General features: G+C 42.2%; 1 protein-coding gene and 1 long non-coding RNA gene across 5 annotated transcripts in view; one reads left to right on the top strand and one right to left on the bottom strand.

The window, feature by feature from the left end:
* The window catches only part of MYOF (myoferlin), a 150,335-nt gene that overhangs the window by 110,242 nt on the left and 16,224 nt on the right, over positions 1-23,869 (bottom strand). For all 4 annotated transcript variants that reach the window (XR_014018918.1, XM_081267375.1, XM_081267374.1 and 1 more), the window contains exons 2-3: positions 20,063-20,118; positions 17,728-17,819 (exon numbers count right to left, since the gene is read on the bottom strand). Coding sequence is in view for 3 of the 4 variants with exons in the window: in XM_081267375.1 (XP_081123501.1) it covers positions 17,728-17,819; positions 20,063-20,118 (148 nt within the window). In the remaining variant the exon portion in view is untranslated. The remainder of the gene's footprint in view (positions 1-17,727; positions 17,820-20,062; positions 20,119-23,869) is intronic.
* Positions 1-23,869, top strand: part of LOC308633951 — a 70,062-nt gene that overhangs the window by 30,412 nt on the left and 15,781 nt on the right. The window lies entirely within an intron of this gene.

The raw sequence follows: 23,869 nt of genomic DNA on the forward strand, positions 1-23,869 counted from the left end.
TATATATCCATTTTCTTCTCTCCAACTCAGACCTCAAAAGAAGGTCTAGGTTGTAGAACTGGGGTCTGTCACCCAATTACATACATCAGTGACTCCACAATACTCAGTGATCTCACTTTCTCTGAAGAGATTTATTTTATTGCACAAACCAGGAAATTGCTACAGAGCTGTTCTACTCCATTTACCCAGTGGTTATGGTTTCTTGGAAGAGGGCATGTTCTCATACAGAGAACTACACACGGTGCTCAACAACTGTGACAGATTCTCATCTGATAAGCCCAGTCTGTGGTTAGCAACAGAAAAGAAAAAAATTGTCTCTGGAGAAATAAAAGTGAATTATTCATTCTTTTCAAATCAACACAGAAATTAAATCTGCCAGGCAATTTTGAGAATTGATGGCGATTTTACAGAGTATTTTTTAGATGAGTCTATTCTTTCGGTATATTGTTTAGAGTATTTTTTCTCCTTGGCTACTCCACAAAGTGTTCCTCCAACACAAGGTGAGAGCCATAATATCTCTCCCTTGGCCCCACAGAGAGCTAGAATTGCTGTCTATGCTTTCAGAATATCTCTACGGTGTTAGAATAGAACAGTCAGCTTTGAGGACATAGCTCAGCGGTGGAACACTTGCCTAGCAGGAATGAGGCCCTGAGTTGAATTGCCAGCGCCACAAAAATAAAATAAAATAAAATAGAGCCATGGGGTTGGCTAATTTAGTTTTAAAGAAGAAGAAAGTGTGAAAAGTATATGTTTTAAAAAGTCATCTGGCTGTTGTCAAATGTGTCAACGAGATGCTCGCCTTGAAAGACACGGAAACAAACATGACTTTATTCCTCTCATTTGCATGATTCATAGCCTAACTCTGATCAAGATAATGACATTGCACAGTTGAACATGTACTGATTTGCTTTTGCTAAACTCAAAATGACCTAACTCTCTAAATCAGCAGTAAATAAATCTTAGCACAAACCACGTAGCATGCTGAAAGAAAAGAGGCCTGGCCTGGGATTCAACCAGCTTATTATTTTTTTTATGAATGGCTCTTTTGTTTTTTTTAAATACCATTTTTTATTGTTGTTGTTTATTTTGAATGTGGTGATGGGGATTGAACTCAGGGCCTCACGCATGCTAGGCAGGTGCTTTACCATTGAGCTATTTCCCCAGCCTCTGGACCAGCATTTTCAACCTTGGCACTGCTGACATTTTGAACCCATTAATTTTTTAAAATTTTTATTTATTTATTTGTTTTGCAGTGAGGAGCTGTCCTGTGCTTTGCAGGTGTTCAGCAGCATCCCTGGCCTCTACCCACTAGAAGCCCATAGCGCCCCTACCCAGCTGTGACCAACAACTAGCAACAACTAGCACATTGCTAGTTGTTCCTTGGAGGATAAAACTGCCCCAGGTTGAGAACAATTCCTGCTTTAGCTCTAACTTTCTGAGTTCCAATTTTCTCTGAGGCCGGCCTAAGTGACTCATCCCTTTAAACCTACTTCATTATTGGCAGACAAGTGGGTGGAAGTAAATAATTTTCAGCTCTAAAAGTTCTTTATCTTGAAGTTCTTCCTGTCTAATTTATGGGAAGAGGATTCTCCTAAAATGTGTTTGGCAACCCAAAATGATAAGCATGGTTTCTGCCTTCAAGAATATTGGCCTATAAAGTTGTAGACCAAAACTAATTCACATAGGATGTCAGGGGAAAAGGTTAGGCCAATAATAGAAATGTGGAACACACTCAGCATTATGTAATACAATAGGGAATGGTGGGGCTTGTGGTTAACCAGAGAGAACAAGCTAAAACACAGAGCCTTTCTGCTGATCATTTATGATCCTGAATGGTTTCACAACCTTCAATCTGACTCCACCAGTATATTCTGCTTTTGCTTTCCCATGAGACAGTAGCAACAGATCACTGACCAGGAATGGGGTAAAGTAAAAAAGAAGCCAATTATAAAGTTTAACCTCCATTCCTTCTTTTAGAAACCTTCGGTTTTCATCATAAAATTCTGATGCTTTTGTTGGTGGGCAACATGTAAAAGAAACTACATTTTTTTCTCCCCGAAGTAAAGATGGTGTGTTTGGATGGAAGCTTTAAAAAACTATAATCCCAGAGACATTGTCACAGCTAGGCTGGTTGAAGAAAAATGCCAACAGTTACAACTTCTAAGAACTTTAACTGTAAATCAAAGGAGCCATTCCCTATGGGCAAGCCCCAGCCCTGCAGGAACTCCCAGGCAGGCCTGGCTGGGCCAATTTGCTGTGTTGCCTGGATACAGATTATTGTGAAAAACTGGGAATGATGACTTGGCCTCCTCCATGGAGGACTGGAACAGCTCAGTCTGACCACAGCCAATTTCCTTAAAAGGAGGTGACACTGAACCTGGAACCTTCTTTCTTTCATATTACTACTGCTATAAATAGGCCAAAATGATGGTGCGACAGTAGTGGGGAAATTGCCTTGTATTTCATGGAAAAAATCAGTCTCCCACCAAAACAGGGCAGATCAGGCTCAACAGGAAACTGCAGTGAAAGGCTCTTCAGCTCCCCTGATTTACTTGTGGAATTAATAAGTTGCACATGTATTTTAAAACGAAGAAAAACCCAGTCATGCTCCTTTTCCTTTCAGTCCATAAATGTCATATGATGTGGAGTTGGGTTTCTATGTGGCATGGAACTAATCCCGAGCAATGGGAGCAACGACTCAACAATCCTAACTTAGATATTGGGATTGGGAGAATAAAAGAGTTTAATAGTAAACCAGTCAACGTAGTTGTGAAAGTGCTGGTTAAGAACCTCCTTAAATATTTTGTTTATCTTAAAATAGACAAAGTGTAGTTTGTTTAAAAAAAAAAAGAGAGAGAGAGGAATGGAGAATGTTCTCCCGTTAGCACTGGTGCAAACATGGAGAGCCACATGCCTCTGTGGTGAGTCAGGCCTCCTCTGGCTGGTTGTTAAGCAGGGGAGCTCTCATAGACCAAGACTTCTCTGCAGCCGGGACTCAGCCCACATGGATTAATTACTGCAGGAGGGAAATTCCTTCACAAAGAAAAGGAAAAATGCGTTGGAGGCTGGGAAATCAACCACACATTGTGCTGTTTCTGCCTCTGGGGACTGTAGTAGAGTGTCATCTTGCTGTCCTCTGGGAAGCTGAACTTGGACAAAAAAAAATTCCCAAGCTGCCCCCAGGTCCCTTGTGGAGAAACTGAAGACACTGACCTCCCATCCTTTGAAGCACTGGGCTCTTGACAGGGTGGGCCTTGTCATTTTGCCCAGGCCTGTAGGGCCCTGAGACTCCAAGGCTAGGTCTCCAACTCCCTTCCCTATACTTATCCCTGCCCTGAGCCAGTGTCCCAAGCCAATAGGTAGGAGAGCCAAGCACACTCCTTATTGTGAACTAAACTAGTAGGAAAGGCAGGGGCACATTCTTTGCTTGGCCAGACTGCAGTCAGCCTCTGGAACCTTCTCTTGTGTACTCTCTTATAAAGTGCCATTTCAGTTAAAAAAAAAAAAACAAAAACAAAAACAAAAAAACCCTGCTAAGTCAGTTTAGCAACTCCATATCTGATCAGATTCCTCATCTTCCACCATCTCCCACATGACATCTGATCACCCAGGCCTGCCTTCAGCAAGAATCCTGTTAGGTTGGTTTAGCCAGAATCCCCCTTATCCCTGATATTTCCTCTTAGAACTTTTCTATCCCCTGTTTCCTACCCTGCTCCTTGTCCATGATGTCTGTGGAGTGGAGCCCAGTCTCTCTCTCTCCTCTCTCTCTCTCTCTCTCTCTCTCTGACTGTGGCAATGGTCCTGATTTTCCTTACTATGCTTTAACGAGTGTCACTGAATAACCTTTTCTCTAACAGAGCCAGGGCAGCAGAGAACACTGCAAGAATCCCTTGTCAAGGCAAAATCCCATCTAAGAGCATCTGCCTATACCTGCCATCCGCTTACCTCCCAGTCCCCCATCCCAACCTTGTCAGTCTCTGGATTATCTCCTGAGCTGTTTCTCAGAATGTGTCTCCCCTGGAGCTCCCTGCATCAACATCACCTGGGCATTTGTAGATTCCTAAGACCCTGAGTCAGACTTTTTCCCTAGATAATTCTTATACCCAGGAAGTCTGAGAAACAATGAGTTAGACCAGTAACCTTCAATGGGAGCCTGAGGAAGGAGGAGGGTGAGTGCAGGGGTGGGGGTAGAAAAAGCAACTGGCAAAACAGGATCAGGGGACTGGGGGGGGGGGGCATGCGGAGTTCTGAAAACATCCAACGTGATAGTGCAGATTCTCACTGGGTTGCAGGCCTGCTGAGTAGAGGTTGATGGAGTTTTGTTTACTGCAGTTTGTTCCGTTCAGTGATTGGCTTTCTATGCACAGTTCTCCAATGAGAAGCCCTTCCCTGGGCTTGCCCTCTTCCCTCCATACCAGAATTGTCAGAGAACTTGGAGGATTATTTCCCGTTGCTCAAAAGCAAGCATGGGGGCTGGGGTTGTGGCTCAGTGGCAGAGCGCTTGCCTTGCACACGTGAGGCACTGGGTTCGATTCTCAGCACCACATAAAAATAAACAAAGTAAAGATATTATGTCCATGTATAACTAAAAATTTTAAAAGATTAAAAAAAAAAAAAAGCAAGCATGGTGTTTAGAGAATAGAGGAGCACTGGTCCTCAAAAGTGTTCCCAAACCTGGCTGTGCACAAGTCTCCTCTATGCTTTCAACAAACTCCATTTCCTGGTTGTAAAAGCACTGACCCAGCCCAAAGGTCATGGCCGCATGGCAGTAGCGGCTCTCCTTTTCCCTGCCTCTCATGCTACAAGTCGCATCTCTTTAACAAGGGGAAAGAGCTGAGTGGGAGCACAGGTCTCCTCACCAAATAGCTCCCAGTCAGCAAGGTATCCAGGTGGGTAGCTGGTGGCTGCAAGGAGCAGACTGACCAGCCTAATGCCTGGGAGCTTAAAGACACTCAGTATCACTATTGAACCCAGGGGTGCTTTGGTATCACCAAGTTACAACCCTAGTCCTTTTTACTTTTTATTTTGAGACAGGGTCTCACTAAGCTGCTGAGGCTGGCCAAGAGTTTACCATGCTCCTGCCTCAGCCTCCTGAGTGGCTGGGATTACCGGAGAGCGCCACCACACCTGGTTCAGTATTTTGTAAATAAAAGGACTGTGCCCTGCTAATTTTGCTATTTCCGTCTGGCCAATTCCCCTGTTCAGTCAGGCTCAGTGTTCTCAATCCACGCTTGCCCGCTCGGAGGGGTCAGTCCAGCTCCCACAACCATCACAATCACAGTCATAGCTTTTCCTTCATTGGAGCATTTATTGATCCATTCATGCCCCTGAGCCTTCTGAGGTAAGGGGGCAGCACAGCATAGTGATTCTGGGTGTGGAGGTAGGCAGACCTGACCAGCTCCAGCTCCTCCTTGTGCTCTGTGGGCTGTGGACCTGTTAACTTGACTGAGCCACCACCGTTTCCTTGTCTGCAAATGGTGATAGTGACAGCTTCTACTTGATGGCATCAATATAAGGATTAAAAGGATGATATGGCAAGTGTTTAACACCCACCTTTTATTATTTCTTCCAACATCATTCTAGAAAAGCCATTTTTAAAAAGCATAGAAGGATGTGGCTCAGGCCAGTACTTTCAGGGAAAGCGGATCTGAACCCAGGCCCAGCCCCAATCACGGGGGCGGGGCTCATCACACAGGGGGCGGGGCTCATCACACAGGGGGCGGGCGAGTATGAATGAACACACAAGAATCCTTTGTAACCGCCCACATCTATTTCTGTACAAGCACTGTGTCAAGTTCTTAGGACCAGCCCTTTCTCTTACCCATAACAGACAGCCCCCGCCCTACGCATGGGTCACGGGTACCACAAATCTGTCTGGGATGTAACTTTTATTTCCCTCAGAGTTAGACAGAGGCAAAAATTTCAGCAGCAGCTGAAAATTCATGAAATCCAATTTATTGGAATCTGAATAAAGTTTTTCAAGTCATAGGTCTCATAAAATGTTTCATTATAGAAGAATCATCCTTATATAATATACAACCCAACAAAGAAGCTAGGTTGTAGCTCAGTGGTGGAGCACTTGCCTTGCATATGTGTAAGGCACTGGGTTTGATCCTCAGCACCACATAGAAATAAGTGATAAAATAAAGATATGGTGTCCATCTACAACTAAAAACAATAAAAAAAACTATCTAATAGCATACATTCACCTTACCCTGTCATTTTCTTTCTTTGTACTCTGCTTTATTTTCTTTCTACCACTTATCACCATCTGATATTATTAGATGTGTAGTTATGCCAAATAGATATTAGTTCCATGAAAGACATAGGGCTCCCCCAATGAGTTCTCAAAGCCATTCATGAGCCAGAATAGGCATTAGTAAATATTTATAGAATGAATAAATGAATTGGTACATCATTGAAGATGTCCAATGACCTTGCAAGTTATAAAAGCTTTCTGTCCTAGAGGCTACAGATATATAGCTCAGTGATAGAGCACTTGCCTAGCATGTGAAAGGCCCTGGGTTCAGTCAGTACTACAAAAAATAAAAGAATAAAACTTATGTAGCTGGGTGTGATGGCACATGCCTGTAATCCCAGGGACTCAGGAGGCTGAGGCAGGAAGGTGGGAAATTCAAAGCCAGCCTTAGGGAGGCCCTAAGCAGCTTAGGGAAACCCTGTCTTAAAATAAAAATAAATCAATAAAAAGGGCAAGAGATGTGACTCAATAGTTAAGTGCCCCTAGGTTCAATCCCCCATAACTGTCAAAACAAAGCTTCCTCAATGCAAAGAGAATTACAGGTCTGTCATTATGAAATTCCTTTCTCTTTCCCTGGGCATCTTTTTCTGGGTATGTGGTCCCCATCACTCACGAGAGTATAACAGATGCCCCAGAACCTCAGCTACTTAATTGGGCTCCCCAGGTACTGCAGTACAACCTCTCCAGCCTCCAGAGATAGCCAGCCCTAACCAGCCATGATCTTTTCATAGTTTTGTTGCTCTGCTGCAAATATGGAATGAAAAAGAAATCAGAAGAAGTGAGAATTCTGCCGCACAGTAACATCTGCTTCTGATTCAGATTTGTACACAGCCTGAGAGCTGCTCCAGTCAGAAAAGCAGCCGCGGCTGTCTGCCTCTTCACCACACCCCACAGAGGAAGGGGACACCTAAATAAACCCCACTGTCACGTGGACTCATAGCCAGGTCAGGAATGAGTCTCAGAACTAGGAGGAATAATAGCAATAAAAGTTGGAAGACAAGATCTATGGCATACCAGCAAATGGAAATTTACAAGTAGTACCACAATTCACCCCAGCAAGCTAATTTCATTCTCAACCACTCTGTGTTTCCTATAATAATAATAATAATAATGAGGAAGAGGAGGAGGAGGAGGAGGAGGAGGAGAAAGAAAAACCTTGACCCAAGGAGTTACCATATTCCACAATCTAATCTTTCACTTTTTCACTTTCTATTTTATAGCTCCCTAATTGCTACATATGTCTCTGTGTGTTTATTATGCTGTCCTCTCACATTCTGGTACTCTAGTCTTCAACCTTAACACACACACACACACACACACACACACACACACACACACGAAAGGAAAACATAGTTTATGTTCTCACCACCCAGAGTGGAAAAACCTTGTCATTCATGGAGAAGGATTTTACCTGGAGGGTTTGGGCTCTGTGTATGATGATTTGAATATACATTAATTCCTTGATCTCTCCCTTATAGAGCTCAGTGGCCTTGTCCCATTTGGCAAACCTCTCTTAGCCACGTTTTTCTCATCTATAAGTTGGGGATACGACTGTCTGACTGAGTGTTGTCATAAAGATTAAATGTGGTTATGTGTAGAATAGTTTTAGCATAATCGCTCGTACTTAGTAAACCCACAAAAACATTTGCTATTATGTTTTCATCAGGAAATTGAAATGTTTCCTTAATTATATCAGATGGGCTCTTCCGTCTAGCTTCTATTGAGGAAGTATTATAGTCCCCATTATAAAGATGAAAAAACTTGCCAAGACTCACCCAGCCAGTAAGTAGCAGAACCAACATCCCACCTAATCTCAAGATCAACAGGTGGACCCTTGCCCACACCTCTTATGCAGAACTTAGATAATTTTCCTTGTAGATATATTGTTAAGGTTTGTGTTATCTCCCTCTTACATACAATATACCAGATGTCATGCACAGTGTCTTAGATTCAGATGTTGTTGTTGACTTCTCTGCGTGTGTGTGGGTGCCTGGGATGATGGTTTTGCATGCACAAGCACAAACATGTGGTGGGAAGGAATACTAGAAATGCAAACTCTTAGAGAGCTAATTATGGTTATTCTATCTCAGACATTATAATTTTCATCTCCATCAGTTCAATTTAGAACTTTCTTATATCTTCCTCGTCTCATGCTCAAGCACTTGAATATGTGGAATGTAATACACAGCCTCTTCACTCTCCCACGCCTACTAATGTTATCTTCTGTGCCATTTCAGGGATTTTTTTCCCTCCACATTACTGAGATAAAATCATTCTCCATGAATGACAAAGTTTTTCCACTCTGGGTGGTAAGAACATAAACTATTTCCAGTCCTGTGCGAGTCCTGAGGACTACGCCTCTTGGCAGGTGGCTCTTTTCCCTGTATCAATAGTTTCCTCACTGATCAGCTCTCAGCTGAAGAGTCAAGGGGAACTCTCTGCCAATCTCTGGGGAGCTCTGTCTCTGTCTCTCTGTTGCTTTGTGTCTCTCTGGATGTCTCTGTCCCTCTGTCCCCCCTTCTCTAGGTAGCCCTCTCCTCTTGGTCCTTGAGCCACCTGGGCATCTCTAGGTCCCCCCACCCCCATCTCTCTCCAGTTCTGGAAGACAATCAGGGCCCTCTCCTCACACTGTGGCTCAGGAACCAGTCTCGCTAGGCATTCAGAGTAACTCATAGGCTCTTCTCATTTGCTTCAGGAAGCACTGTCTCTGCTAGTCACATCTGATATTGGGAAATGACTGCATTTGGTCTAATTTTTAAGTCATGTCAGTGGGTGGGCAAATCTTATCCCCATTTTGTCATCTTAGCATAAGCGGAACTGCTACACTACAGTGACTGAGAATTCTGCGGCCTGGGGAGGTGAAGTAACTTGCGCCAGATCACTCACACAGGATGGTAGAACTGGGTCTCTAAACAGCCTCTGTCTGACTCCAGAACCCACCATGCCACCATGCTCTTCCACCTTCCTGGGAGCTCAGTGATGTTTCACATCTCTCTACCAAGGGACAGGAGCTTTATGAGAGGCATTTGCTTGCTGTTTAAACCCAAGCTGGAATCAGAACTGTTTCTGAGAGCTAAGGGGGGCAGATTCCTCAGAAATGGCTCTTTTTTTTTCAATGTTTATTTTTTAGTTGCAGGTGGACACAATACCTTTATTTTATTTTTATGTGGTGCTGAGGATCAAACCCAGTGCCTTACACATGCTAGGCGAGTACTCTACCTCTGAGCCACAACCCCAGCCCCCAGAAACAGTTCTAATGTGACAGCCATAGGGTGATTTTTTTTTCCTTGTTAGAATTTACTTTTTTTTTTCAATTTGTAATAATTAGTTTTACATGACAGTAGAATACATTTTGACACATCATACATAAATAGAATATAACTTTTCTTTCTTCTGGTTGTACATGATATAGAATCATACTGGTCGTGTAGTCATATATATACTCACATAGGGCAATAATGTCCGATTCATTCTACCATCATTCCTATCCCCATACCCCCTCCCTCCCTTCACTCCCCTCTGCCTAATTCAAAGTACCTCTAGAATCTCAGCTGACTCTTAAGAGTAGATAGGAACAAAGTCAGTTTTGAACAACTTGGTCTTAAACCCCTGGCAGGAGAATATAACCTGAGCACAGTCCCACATGGACCTCTAAAAGGAAAGACAATGTTGTTGTTGCTTTTTAATGTAACTTAAGATGGACACTTGTGTCAGCCCTACCAAAGTAAGTAAAGCTGGAGTCTATAAAGGAGGGGTAATTATGAGAGTGCCTAATATTTATCTATCACAAAGAACTCTAGAAACACAAGCTTGTCCTGAATTTCAGAGACTGGCTGAAATACTAATGGTTTTCATTTTAAATTGTTTACCAAAAAAGTAATGCTTTGCTGTCTTGTTTATTGTAGTACTAGCATAAACCTTGACCTAGGTATCCTTGTCCAGTCACCTGCCAACTGCCACAATGGGCCTTTGGATTGCTGTGATGGTAAATACCCTTAACTGTCCATGCCCCACCTGACAGAAAGCAAGGACTTTGGGTCACTTTCCCCCAACTTGCTCTCTCTGCAGAAAATAGCTTGGAGACGTCTTGGTCACCCACTTTTCCATAGAAATGGAAGGTAGAATTGACAGTGGGAAAATGTAACAGTTGTCCCCTCACCTTCTGAATATAGCCCTCATTGCTCAAAAGTTTATCTTTTCAAAAAATGGTTTTTTTTTTCTCTCTTCTTCCCTCTCCTCCTCCCTAACAAGATTAGGGAGACAGTGTTATCTTTTCTTCCCCTAGTTAATTGCCCTTGAACACACTCAGTACAGGAAGGAGATGCCTGCTTAGGATCTGGGAAGTGAGTAACTCCCAAATTAACAAGTGAATCCTAACAGGCCATCAGGGTGCCCAGAGATCCCCTACCTGAGCACACCTGGAATGTTAGCCCTTGAAGAGTTCCTTTAAACATCCCACCCTCTCTCCTGATGGGGACAGTCATCTTAGCCTCTGGGACAGGAGTCCCCGGTGTTTCTCTTTTGCTAGCAAAGCAATAAACCTTTTTTTTTTCCCTTTTTCTCAAAAAAAAAAAAAAAAAAAAAAGAAAGAAAGAAAAAGTTCCTCTATTCTTCCCTAGCACCCACCCCGCATTGTGAATTAGCATGTGCATCAGAGAAAACATTCAGCCTTTGGTTTTTGGGGATTGGCTTATTTTGCTTAGCAAGATATTCGCCAGCTCCATCCATTTACCTGCAAATGCCATAATTTCATTCTTCTGTAAGGCTGAATAATATTCCATTGTGTATATATACCACATTTTCTTTATCCATTCATGTGTTGAAGGGCACTATGGTTCCATAGTTTAGCTATTGTGAGTTGAGCTGCTATAAACATTGATGTGGCTGCATCACTATAGTATGCTGATTTTAAGTCCTTTGGGTATATGACTAGGAGCAGGATAGCTGAGTCAAATGGTTTTTCATTCCATGTTTTCTGAGGAATCTCCATACTGCTTTCCAGAGTGGTTGCACCACTTTGCAATCCCACCAGAAATGTATGAGTGTGCCTTTTCCCCCACATCCTTGCCAACATTTATTGTATCTTGTATTCTTGATAATTGCCATTCTTACTGGAGTGAGATGAAATCTTAGAATAGTTTTGATCTGCATTTCTCTAATTGCTAGAGATGTTGAACATTTTTTCATATATTTGTTGATCAATTGTATTTCTTTTTCTGTGAAGTGTCTGTTTAGTTCCTTAGCCCATTTATTGATTGGGTTATTTGTTTTTTTGGTATTAAGTTTTTTGAGTCCTTTATATATCTTGGAGATTAATGCTGTATCTGAGATGCATGTGGTAAATATTTTCTCCATGAAGTGATTTTTAAATGTTAAGTTTCATTCATGTGGTGGTATCATAGAGCATTCATTCATTCATTCATTTAACAAACATTTACCAAGAGCCTTCCATATGCCAGGCCCTTGCTCAGGACTGGTGGTACAGCATTGAGCAACATGGGTGTGGAGTTTACTGTCCAGCAAAGCAGGAACAGATGAAGTAACTAGATAAGAACGTTGCAGATCCAACACTGAGCTGGATACAGATATGCAAACCAACACATACTCTGAATACTTTTTTTTTTTTTTGAAAGAGTGGAGAGGGAGAGGGAGAGGGAGAGGGAGAGAGAGAGAGAGAGAGAGAGAGAGAGAGAGAGAGAGAGAGAATTTTAATATTTATTTTATAGTTATCGGCGGACACAACATCTTTGTTTTGTATGTAGTGCTGAGGATCGAACCCGGGCCACACGCATGCCAGGCGAGCGCGCTACCGCTTGAGCCACATCCCCAGCCCATACTCTGAATACTTGTCTCAGCCCCAGCCCCAGCCTTAACATCCAACTACCCACTGAGACTCCCTACATCATTCCTGTGCTCATTAGAACTTCGCAGAAAGAAGGGTTCTGAAGAAATAAAATAGGGTATGAGAGGGATAGCAGCCAGGAGGGGCTGTTCTGGGCTGGGTGATCAGAGATGCTAAGGCCCAGTGAAAAGATTTTATATCTACTGCAGCGTGAGGGAAAGAACACCACATGCAGAAGCCCTGCTCGGTGCCTCTTTTCTTCCCCTGCACAGGCACACATGTGCATGCATTCACACGCATGTGGTGCAAACACATACAAACTTGTACATTCACTTCACTCCTACATGTCCAGCCTCCTGAAAGTGGTTCTTCTTGAGGAGTTCAAGTGGATTGCAGCAAATCCAGGGTGCCAAGGAATCAGAGACCCAGCCTCAATCCTCTGAGCCTCAAGTCTCCTCTCCACTTCTCAAGGTTATTGTGAAATTAAATGAGATGAGATATAAACTCTCAACAAACCATGTCCAATGTAGAATATGAGCATATGTGACTTCCTATTCAACACAACAAAAATTTTGCGGATTTTAACCTGGAGAGGAACCTATACGCTGATATTAATAGCTTTTTATTTTCAAAATTAGGAAGAAAAACTACTTCTATTTCAGCAAAGAGATCATTGACCATTCAATATACATTTTGGTTCCTATTGGTGCTCAGAGGCTTCCGGTATAACATAAGTCAAGAGCACGGGCTTGTACCTGAGCTATCTGACTGACACATGTGCTGCTGTATGATCTTGGGCAGGTTACTAACCCTCTCTGAGGAAAAACAGACCTGTGTCAGAGGGTGTGTGTGAAGATGAGTTAATAGGTTAGTCCTAAGTGACAGCCTTGTCTGCTAAGGGGACTCTCATTCTTCAGTCACTGAGAAAATTCTTGCACTCTGTCATTATAGCCAAAAATATCATTTTTGTTTATCATGTGATCAAGAAGCTCCTCTGACTCTTCTGTCACCCTTCTTCAGTCTGCAAAGCTGATTGGATAACTGTAAAGTGAGAGACAGCTGCAGTGGCACTGAACAACCCACTTGTCTCCTGGCACCTGAGAAGGGGCAGTGCCACGGCACCAGGGCTGTGAGTGCAGGGACCACCCGGGACCAATCTGTCCAAGGTGTAGTCATGGTGCACAGGCCAACCCAGGCCGCTGGCCCTGTTTGCTAACAGGCAAACAGATGCCAAGTGAGAGAAGTGTTTGCAGCAGCCAGTCTCCATGGCAACAGGCTAATCAGCAAGCAGGACATTGCTTAAGCTGGAAGAAAAATGCTTCATTCCACCCCAGGCTTTCAGGTGACAGAAGCATTCCCACATTGGACAGTCGGCAGAGGCCTCAAGGCCAAATCTTTAGCAGAAAAGCCCAGAAGACAATCTGGAGCCAAAGGGCCAAACTACACAAATATTTCAGACAAACATATATCTTATTCCTAGAGGTTTTTTGTTTTTTTTTTCTAAAATGCGCAGGTAATTTGGCCAAGGTCTATGAAGTGTTCAGTTGGTGGAAACAAAGCCAAAGGTCATGATACCCCTCCAATGATGGAGGCATTTTGTTTGGTACAGTAAAGACAGAGGTGACAGAGTGATAGTGCCATCATGCTCTGTTCGTCACAGAGCTGACTTGGGGCCAGGCTTTCACTATGCAGTGAAATTTGCAGAACAGAGAATAAATCTCTTAGCAAAAAACACCTGCCCCAGCGACCCTGCCACAGGGCCTACAAGTCCTGTTTGTTTACCTCTCCAGGTAAGCGACTGGCTTCAGTCCAAAAGCCAGTGTTTGTGGGAAAAGAAACACACAGTTAACTATTAGCAACCATTACACCTTCCCTCAGGTTGACTTCTCAGCACCTTAAAACAGGACCTTGAAGGCTGGGCCACAGGACAAGTGAGTTTTTCTGGGAAAGGCAACTGGCAGAGAGTGCTGGGCATGGCTCAGAGAGCAGGCTGAGCAGGTGTCCCCAAGGAAGCCCTGGAAAATAAGGACACTGGGCGCCCAGGAAAAATCAGTGGGAGGAAGAGGGGGTGGGGAGGGAAAGATTGAAAGAGTGACGGAAATCTACTTTATATTTTGCCTAGAATTTACCTTTTTCTGTTACACCTAAAAATTCCTCCGTCATCGTAGCACCCTGGTGACCACATGCTCATTTGGTCTCCTGTGCTCAGCAGACATTGTGGTGTCTCTCCAGGATGCACAGTCCTAAACTTTAGAAGGACCCTCTTACAATAGAACTGATAGTATTTTTTGCTCTTGTTCAGAATGAAAAAGAAAATGTCCAGGTTCTGAGCAACTGCACATCAGCTCTTTCTCCAGAAACGCACACAGCACCTGAAAGGGTGCCAGGGTGAGCCCAGCTGGGTTTGTCCTCTCCCCATCGCTGCCATCATCCAGCGCCCCACTGTTTCCATGTGGTGTAAAATAAATTCCTAACGGGCTCCCAGTATTATTTCCCCTCTTCCCTAACTGGTTCCTATAAATCCAGTCTCTACACACAAGACCTGAATGACCCTTTACAAATGTAAGTCAGACTGTACTCAAAACCTTTCAATGGAGTCCCAATTTCCATTCCATTGAGAATGAAATCCAAAGCCCATGCTGGGCTCACAAAGCCATGGGTGTCATAGCTTTGCTGACTTCATATCCTCCCCCAACTCCACCCCTTTGTGCTCATTGTTTCAACTTCACTGGACTCTTCAAGTTTCTCAAATATTCTCCTGCCTCCGGGCCTTTGTACTTGCCATTCCCACTGCCTGGAATATTATTTTCCCCCAGAGAGCTACACAGCTCATTCCTTCATTTTAGGTCTCTGCTTAACCTTGTCACCACTTCATATAAAATTGCATCCCCCTTGATTCCCAACCTCAACCACTCTCTAATCTTTTACTCTGCTTTATTCTTCTTTATAGGATATAACAGCTTCCTCCTAAGCTCATAGCACTTCACAGTATACCTGACTAGGTACATATTTATGTTATTTGTTTCTGTCTTTCCCTCAAATGTGTAACTTACAGGAAAGCAAGGACTTAGCTGAAGACAGATAGGAGCTGGGAGGCAGACCACTAGGCTCTGCTCCCATGCTAAATAGCCATGACACAAAATGGTGGAGATCTGAACCAGAAACTGCCAGCTATGAGCAGGGATAAAAACACATGGCACGGATCACAGAAAGGAAGGAAGCATAAGATTTGGAAACATATTGGACAAGAAGCAAAAGGGAGAGGATCCAGAGAGGTCTGAGTTTTGAGCCCAGTGGTAGGGAACCAGCCCAATATGGTGGCCTCCAAACACGTGTCTATGCAGAACTTGAAGAATGGTTTGTCCAAATTGGACGTGCTGTAAGTGTAAAACACATTCTAGATTTCAAAGACTTAATAAGGAAAAGAAAGCATGTAAAATATTTTGGATGATTTTAAAAATATGGATACATGTAGAAATGATAATATTTTTTTAATGGATATACCAAGAAGTACTTTATTTACCATAAATTTCATCGGTTCCACGTGTACAATTCAATGATTTTTAGTAAATTTACACAATTATGCAACTCTTCCCCAAAATTGATGCAAGAACATTTTCACCACCAAAATAAAGTTCTCTTTTGTCCATTTCCAGTCATTGCTTATTTCCACACAGGCCATCACTAATCAGCTCACTGACTCTCTAAATTGCCTTTTTTAGACATTTTATATAAGTAGAATCCTACAGTATATGATCTTTGGCATCTTTGAGTCTCATCAAAAAATGATAATATTTTTGATATACTGGGTTAAAAATATTAGGGACTGGGGTTGTATGTAGTTCAGTGACTTAGCATGGGTGAGTCCCTAAAACTACCAAAACAAACAAACAAAAATTATTATTAATTTCACCTGTTTTCATTTTATTTTTGCCAGTGTGGCTACTAGAAAATTTTGAGTTGCATGTACACTCTGTCCTATATTCTATTGGAGAGGGCTGGCCTAGCATATTAACAGTGGTTCCATTCTCAGAAAGAGGAAAGCAAAGAAGAGAAAAGACTATTATTAGTAACAATTAGAGGTTATTGTGAGGCTCTAGTGCCCACTTCCCCAGAACTTTGAAATATGGGAAATAAAACTGTCTTCTGGGTTTTGGGGTGGGAGATTTAAAAAAAATCACATAATGGTTCAAAGCTGAGATGTGCAATATAACCTTAAAAAACTAGAGTAGTTTTCGTTGTAAGACTGATGGGACAAGAACTTCCCAGAATGTATAGTTTAAGGAAAAAAAACAACAAATCAGCCACAAAAGGCATTGGCCAGCAACTGAACACAGAAGAAAGGATCACATCAAAGACAAATATGACAGTTTCTATAAGTGTACTTTCTAGGGAGTAGATGTCTGACCAGGCTGAGTCTGACACCCTTAAGTGGAAGACCCCAGTGATTGGGGTGACCACCTGATTTCCTGTCCAAACCAAGCTACTGTTGACAGCAAAAGGGACATTATTAATCCTTGAGCTGTGACAGTAACCAGGACTGTCCCAAACAAATTAGAGCATATGGTCACTCTAACTCAACTAACTCATCCTACTTTATTGCTCTCATTACAGCCTTCTGATTGTACCAAATGTGCCTGAACTAAGACATGCATATTTTTTTAATATTTTCAATTGTCAATGAATATTATTTATTTATATGCAGTGCTGAGGATTGAATTCAGGGCCTCACACATGCCAGGCAAGTGCTCTACCACCTAGCCACTACTCCAGCCCATAAGACATGCATTTTTAAATGCACTAATTATAAAAACCTGAAATGCTTCTTAAATTGATGTAGGTATTAAATATTCATCCTTTTTTCTCTTCCCAAACCTGTTATTAATTTAATAGCACATCTTATGAACCATGATACTTACAATCAAGGATACAGAGTAATCTAGCTTATTATGTAGTATGGCTTGAAAAAAAATTCATGAATCAGAGGGTAGCCACGCCCACCCATCAGGCAATTGATTCCCATTACAAAACAACAAGTAGGTATTCTGGTTATAAGTATTAGTTTCCTGGGAACTTGGTTAGTTTGAACTGGTAATAAGTCTAGGTTCTAAGTCTACATGACCAAAGTACAGCTCCAGGACTGGTTTGAATTTAATAAGGTCATTCTGTCTCATGGGGACCAGTGTTGGAACTTCCCCACCCAAATTTACCCAGAAGACAATCCTTGATGTCACCTTGGGCACTACCATGATAACTCCCATATGAATCTGAAAGATACAGTATAATGATGTATATAGGCGACACATAATCAGAAGAAGGAAGAATTGGTGTTGTGTCCAATATAGCCACAGCTCAGATAAACAACCCGAAGTGAGAAGCAACTATGTACAGTTAACAAAGAAGTTGCAGGATAGACTCATGGTGTTTGCAGACTCTTTGACATACTTCAGTCATTGGAAAAAAAGTGCTGTGATTGATTAGTCATATCTGATATTGGCTCCTAAGGGAGTAGGAACATGGAATTAAAGCACTGTTACATTGGAAATATTATCAAGTGTGATTGTCAACAAAATGAACAATATTGAGATGATATGTAGAATGGAAAAAGCTGTTGAAAGTAACTTACTTATTTTGTCCAATTGTCTCAAAATCTTTCACAACAATCCCAAGGGAAGATGAAAAGTCCAATGGTATACCCCTCAGGTCAAACTCCAAAATCTGTTCACATAAAGGTTATGAAAATAAAAAGGCTGTTGAGAGCATCAAAGAACATAATAAAATGCACAGTATTGCCTGTTGGGACAATATTTTCATCCACAACAGTGTCTCAAATTACTCAATTCTATAATTAGGTAGAAACTATTAAATTCTATGCCTGGAGGCTGCTGATGGGTATGAGACTCAAACCAGCCTTCCACTCAGAGAACCTGCAGGTGGCTCCAACTTTCCCATGTCCTCGGTTCTGTGGCTTCAGACAGGTCACTGAACCCCTGACTCATGGTCAGAACTGGACTTAACACCTACCACAGCTGTTGCAAGAATAAGATGGAATATTATCTGTGAAAATACTTTCTTCAAAGCTTATTTTAAAGTGATTTGCTGGTCTTAATTATATCATTATCACACAAGGAAGAGGAATAATCTAAGAAAGCATTTTCTAAAATTCATCAGACCCTTATTTGAAGTTCCACTGTGGTCAATGCTGTAGTTAAGACCTTTCCAAGTTTCCTGTTTTAAATGCAATGGATTGCTTTCTAATAAAAGTGCAAAGAAAATCAGGAGACACCATTGATGCCTCTGATTGGCTAGGTAATAAACACATTAAATAAATCAAATAATGGTTTGAGGCTCTTTGTAGTGGGTTTGGAATGGAAGGAAAACTTGTGTTGAACTTAACATGAGAACACATACACCAATCCCCATGGGCTTGAGGTTGGCATTTCATTTGGGTTTGGTTTCAGTTATAAAATGTAGTTGGAAAGTTTACTTGATAAGTAAACTTGCAATATGAGCAAAAAAACAAAACCAAAAACCATGCTGAAAGCAAAATGGAATGAGATGGAAGAAGTCTGTAGAAGACATGCCAGTTCACATGACAACCCATCTCTCTGCCACTGGTCATGTGGATTGAGCTCAAAAATAGACATGTCAGGATGATTCAAAACCTGAAGCAATAAAAACACACAAAATAAACATATTTTGTCTTTGTTCTATTCTTGGAGCTCTGTGTCAAGTGCTAGGGACTCACAGTGACCCACCGACCAGGCAGGTCTCTTATTCTTGTGGCACCTGGGGGTCCACTTGGCTGCTCTGGGTTCCTGTGAAATCACAGAGATGTGGACTTCCCTTGCAACATGCCTGAGGCAAGCAGGGCTTTCCAGATAGGCAGTAAGAAGCTTTCATCTTTATCTCATTCTGTGATAGCATGCTCCGCTAGTCTTGGAGAGATAGTGAGACTAGTTGGGGGAAGAAGGGATCCAGAGTGGGTGGAGGGGAAGTTTTTATAGCCTGGTGACTCAGTGAAACCAACAAAGACATTTATTACTGATCTTGTGCAGGGAGGTTGGCCCCAGCTTTTGAAATAAACAATGGTGCCGAAGATCAACTTTTGAAAAATTACTCAGAGTAGGAAAATCCTACTCAATAGGAAAAATAAAAAATTTCACATATCTATGAAAATACTAAACACAGAACCATTTAGAAAATAGATATAAAGTCAACAGAGGGGTGGGGAATAGACAAATAAGTTATATTATATCCCTTCAATAGAATATTACCTAATCATTAAAAATGCTTTTGAATTGAATGATATAAGCATATGCTTGGGATACAATAGCAAGAAAAAGTAGGATAGGAACTTGTATTTGATAGTTTGTATTTCAGAAGTCATATTTCATTAACTGTATTTACTCAAAAACACTTATTGATACACACAGATGTTACCTACTTGCTTCTAGAGGGTGGGATCAAAGTTAATTTTATAATGTTCACCTGAAGTTTTCAAAATTTCTATACTAACTATACATCACTGTTTTCAATATAAAAAAATCAACTTTATTACTCAGCTAGATACACAAAAAGTATCATGTGATATGCTCTTGATTATCACACGCAGATATGTTTTTAATTATGAGCTTTTTTCCTGAGATTCTGGAGATGATTTAGTCCTCCCTCTTGCCACAGAAGTGGACCATATTCACAAGCAAGCTCCCGGCTGAGCCAGGAGAGGCCTCCTCCCTCCTGATTCCCAGTCCAGGATTAGTCACCACACCACCCCATGCAGGAGACAGTCATTGGTGGGCCAACCTCTTTGAAGTGTGCTACTGTCTTGGGGAAAGAAGGGGAGCTGGAGTGATAGGGTGGAAATTCTCTTTCCAAAGGGAAGAGTTAGCTTCTGATCCAAAGAAGTAGCTTATCCATTAAAGCAAAGTTGAAAAAAAAAATAAAAATCACAAAGTCACCTCATTCCAGACAGGGTTGAGTTCATTATCGACTTTCTTTGTTTTCTTTTTCTCATCTGCAAATTAAAAAATTACAGATTCAATCAATGAAAAATAAAGAGCATGTAAAATTCATTCATTCCTTCAAAGAACATTAGCCGAAAGCCTAATATGTGCCTACATTTCCTCATTCATCTGCCTGCGATGGGGACCACTTGATATCTATCTGCCTTCCCAATGAAATGACATTTTATTTTGGCTTAAAACATCTTTCGCATCCCCTGGTCTTCAAGGGATTCAAAATCATGGAGTGCTGTGATGTTCTGCTCCTCCCTCAAGCAGGTCTCCTGGGGCCTCTGTATCTCCTGCCTGCTGCAGAAAGAAGCCAACAGAGATGACCTTTGAGATGCTGGTACCACCACTGAATAGATGAGGAGACTGAGTTTCAGAGTTACAAAATGTGTCTGAGCTCAAGGGTGCCTGACCGAAACCTGGAATTTCAGCCCTGAAGCCCATCCTGACTTCCAGAGTTACAAAACCTCAACACAGCTTAAAGATGAGATAGGACTCCCTCCCACAGGCCTGAAATCAAGGGAATTAGAAGAGGAGCACTATCTAGGACCAGCATGATGGATTTGGGGATCATTTTACTCCTGACCCTACCTAGAGAAGTAAATAAGTAAATGTAGCCAGTGCTTCAAGTTTCCTTGGAGCAAAGTCCAAAGAGCAAGGGCTTCTCTTGGGAGCCCTGGGAGCCTGTCTCTAAAAGATTTACCAAAATAAAAGCTAATCTCTGCATGACAAATGCTAGAAGTATTATTCTATTTTCTTAAAATGGTATATATTACTATTGTCACTCCCCTTTCACAGCTAAGGACACTGAGAAGTTAAAATACCATATTCAAAATCACCTATCAGTCAGGGGCAAGGCTAGGATTTGAACCCAGGCAGTGTCACATCAGTGGTGACACTTTGAACCATGCTTGGGCCATTGCTTCCCCTCTGCCACTGTGGAGTATAGGAGGCAGATGGTTTTGTTCATCTGAATGTCACATTGCTTTGGCTCCCAGCTGTCTGTGGGACTAACCACCTCATTCTTCCAAGACCTCAACATTGCAAGGCCATGAGTCATGACCCTCACTCTGCTAAGCATTAACTTTTCCATTTGAGTGGGCATCATATAGTCCAATGGGCTTCCCTTTCTAAGCTTCAGCATGATCCTACTCATGGGCTCGTGCCTAGACCTCACTGGCTAGTTCCAACTGTGGTCTGTCTATGAGGTCAACTGGGCCTCTCACTGGATTTGATTCTGCTGCCACCTGTAAGCTGTCCAGAAATTATCCCTCCCACACTTCCATACTGGACCCACCCATCTCTCTTCTCATCTGACATAAACTCTTCTCTCCTCTGGTTACAGGAGGAGAACATGTTCTTGAGAGGAAAGAGGAGCCATGCAAAGTATTTTTAACTACAGTGGAATTGGGCAAAATGATTTCTCCACATAATTGTAGCAACTCCATCTAAGTAATCATTTCTAGGTGCCAGGCTGTGTGTCTGCTGCAGTGTCTATTCATTATGATACATTCAAGGTCACCCTCATTTTACAGACAAGAAAACCAAGAGCAATCAACCTGCTTAAGATGACACAATTAATGGGAAACAGTCAGATTTTGAAACTACATCTCTCTGGCTCCAACACCTGAGGGTTTTCCACACACCACAGCACCTCTTTGGAGGCTGTCAGAATATTGGATAATGAAGATATGTGCATATAATATAAGGAACCTGGATTCTTGGGCAGGGACCACAGGGAAGCCCATGAACAGATTTCAGGGCATCATGAAACTCTCTAAAGAGTATTTGTTCTAATATACAAAATATTGCCTCTGAGTTTTTCGTGGGAGAGAACTCGCTGTTCTCACAGATTCTCAAGTGAGTTAGTGACCTTTGAAAAAGGTTAGGAATCCCTGCATTCAACAACCATAAAATGGTACCACTAACCAGGGACTGGTGGGTGAGAACTAAGTCATAAAGAAGGTCTTTGGACCTTCAAGGTCCAAAGAGAGAAATGGGCAAATCCAAAAATTCCCTTCAAGGTGAAGGTAGTAAACTATGTATCCAACCTGGGTACCCAAGAAGCAGAGGCGGAGTTTGGGAATGATTGACAAGGAGGGATTGAAAATGCAGATCTAAGAAGAAAAGCTCATTCCAGATAGAGGCCACCAGGTGGGTGGGTTAGCTGTGGAGGAGGGGAGAGCTGGTTATGTCTGGGGACTCTGCACACACAACTGGCTGTGGAAAGGAGTAGAGGGCTACGGGAGAGGTAATGGTCATACTGTAAAGTCTTAAATTTCCACTAAGCTTCATTTGACTGATAGGAGTCTCTCAAAAGAGGAGGATATTAGAGTATGGGCTTAAGAAAATTCAATAAATTCATAATTCAATGATAAAAACCCAGTTGCCAATGACTCTTAATACATTTCCTGGACATATGATTCAGTTTTGTATTAAGAACAAAAGGGAGAAGTCAAGTCTCAGCAGAAGCCTTTGACCACAGACTGGGTGGAGCTACTAAGGAGCAACTTCCTGTAGCTCCAGGCACTAGGTGCAGGGTGCTGCTGCTGAAGGTCTTACCCTCTAGGAGATGCTCACTGTAAGCCAGGCTTTGCTAAGCCCTTTCCATGCCTCATTTCACTTATTCCTTCTAGCAAACCTGTTGGGTAGGCACTGTTATTATCTCCAGTTTGCAGATAAGTAAAGTGAGTCCAGAATGGTTAAGTAATTTGCCCAAGATCATAGGGCTAGGAGGAAGCCCTCTAACCAGGTCTAGTCTCACTCCAAGCCCTTATATTTGCCCCCTGCACACTCCTATTTCCTTGACTAGAAAGGAAAACATAGTTAGCATGAGCTCCTCCCCTTCTGGGGAAACCCAGCCCAAACCCTTCCAAGGAGGAGTCCCTGATTAGAATTAAAAATGTGAATGCATTATCTTTTATTAAAATCCTATTCTCACACATAAAAAAAGTTAGCAAACAAAAAAATTGATGAATTAGTTCCTTATCAGCAGCCACAGAGTCAGATATTACTATTATTCAATTATTTGATTGGTCAAATGCTTCAAGGTCAAAGATGCAGGTACCAAACATCTGATTAACCACAGGAAACCCTCCTCCCTTCTCTGCATCACCTACCTCCTCTGCCGCCACCTCTAATTTTATTAAGATGACTGTTCCTTCCGATGGAAAGGATCGAAAGGAATTAAGTACTTACAGCCCTGAACAAAACAACTGACTCAAATGCAGAAACTTTGGACCAAGACTGAGGGCATTCTTCGGGACGTTTCCTGTTTTCTGATTAGCTACGCCTGCCTCTCACTAGGTTCTGTGAAGGTCAACAGTGCAGTGATTAACGTAAATGCAGTGATTAACCCGAATGAGGTCCCCAGGGGACTGAACAGCCAATTCACCCTCTTCACGGAGCCCTTTCCTTTGCTGGTCACCGACCAGACAGTACACAAGAGCCTTGCAGTTCAGGTCTCCCAAGACTAACTGCCACTTCTGTGCCAGGTGGCCAGCTATGATGTAGAGATGTGACTAACACTTTACCATCAGCTGATTTACAGTAAGAGATTTTCCCTCTATAATGTAGGTGGGCCTCATTCAAACAAACAGTCAAAGACCTTAAGAGTAAAAGCTGATGTTTCCTGGAGAAATTCCACCTCAACACCATTAACATAGAAACCCTGCCTGAGTTTCCAGACTGCTGGCCTGCACCACAAATTTCAGACTTGCCAGTCCCCACAGAAGCTCATTCCCTTCTCTGTCTCTC

Source organism: Spermophilus citellus, assembly GCF_964194105.1.
Source record: "Spermophilus citellus genome assembly, chromosome: 15".
Taxonomy (NCBI): Eukaryota; Metazoa; Chordata; class Mammalia; order Rodentia; family Sciuridae; genus Spermophilus; species Spermophilus citellus.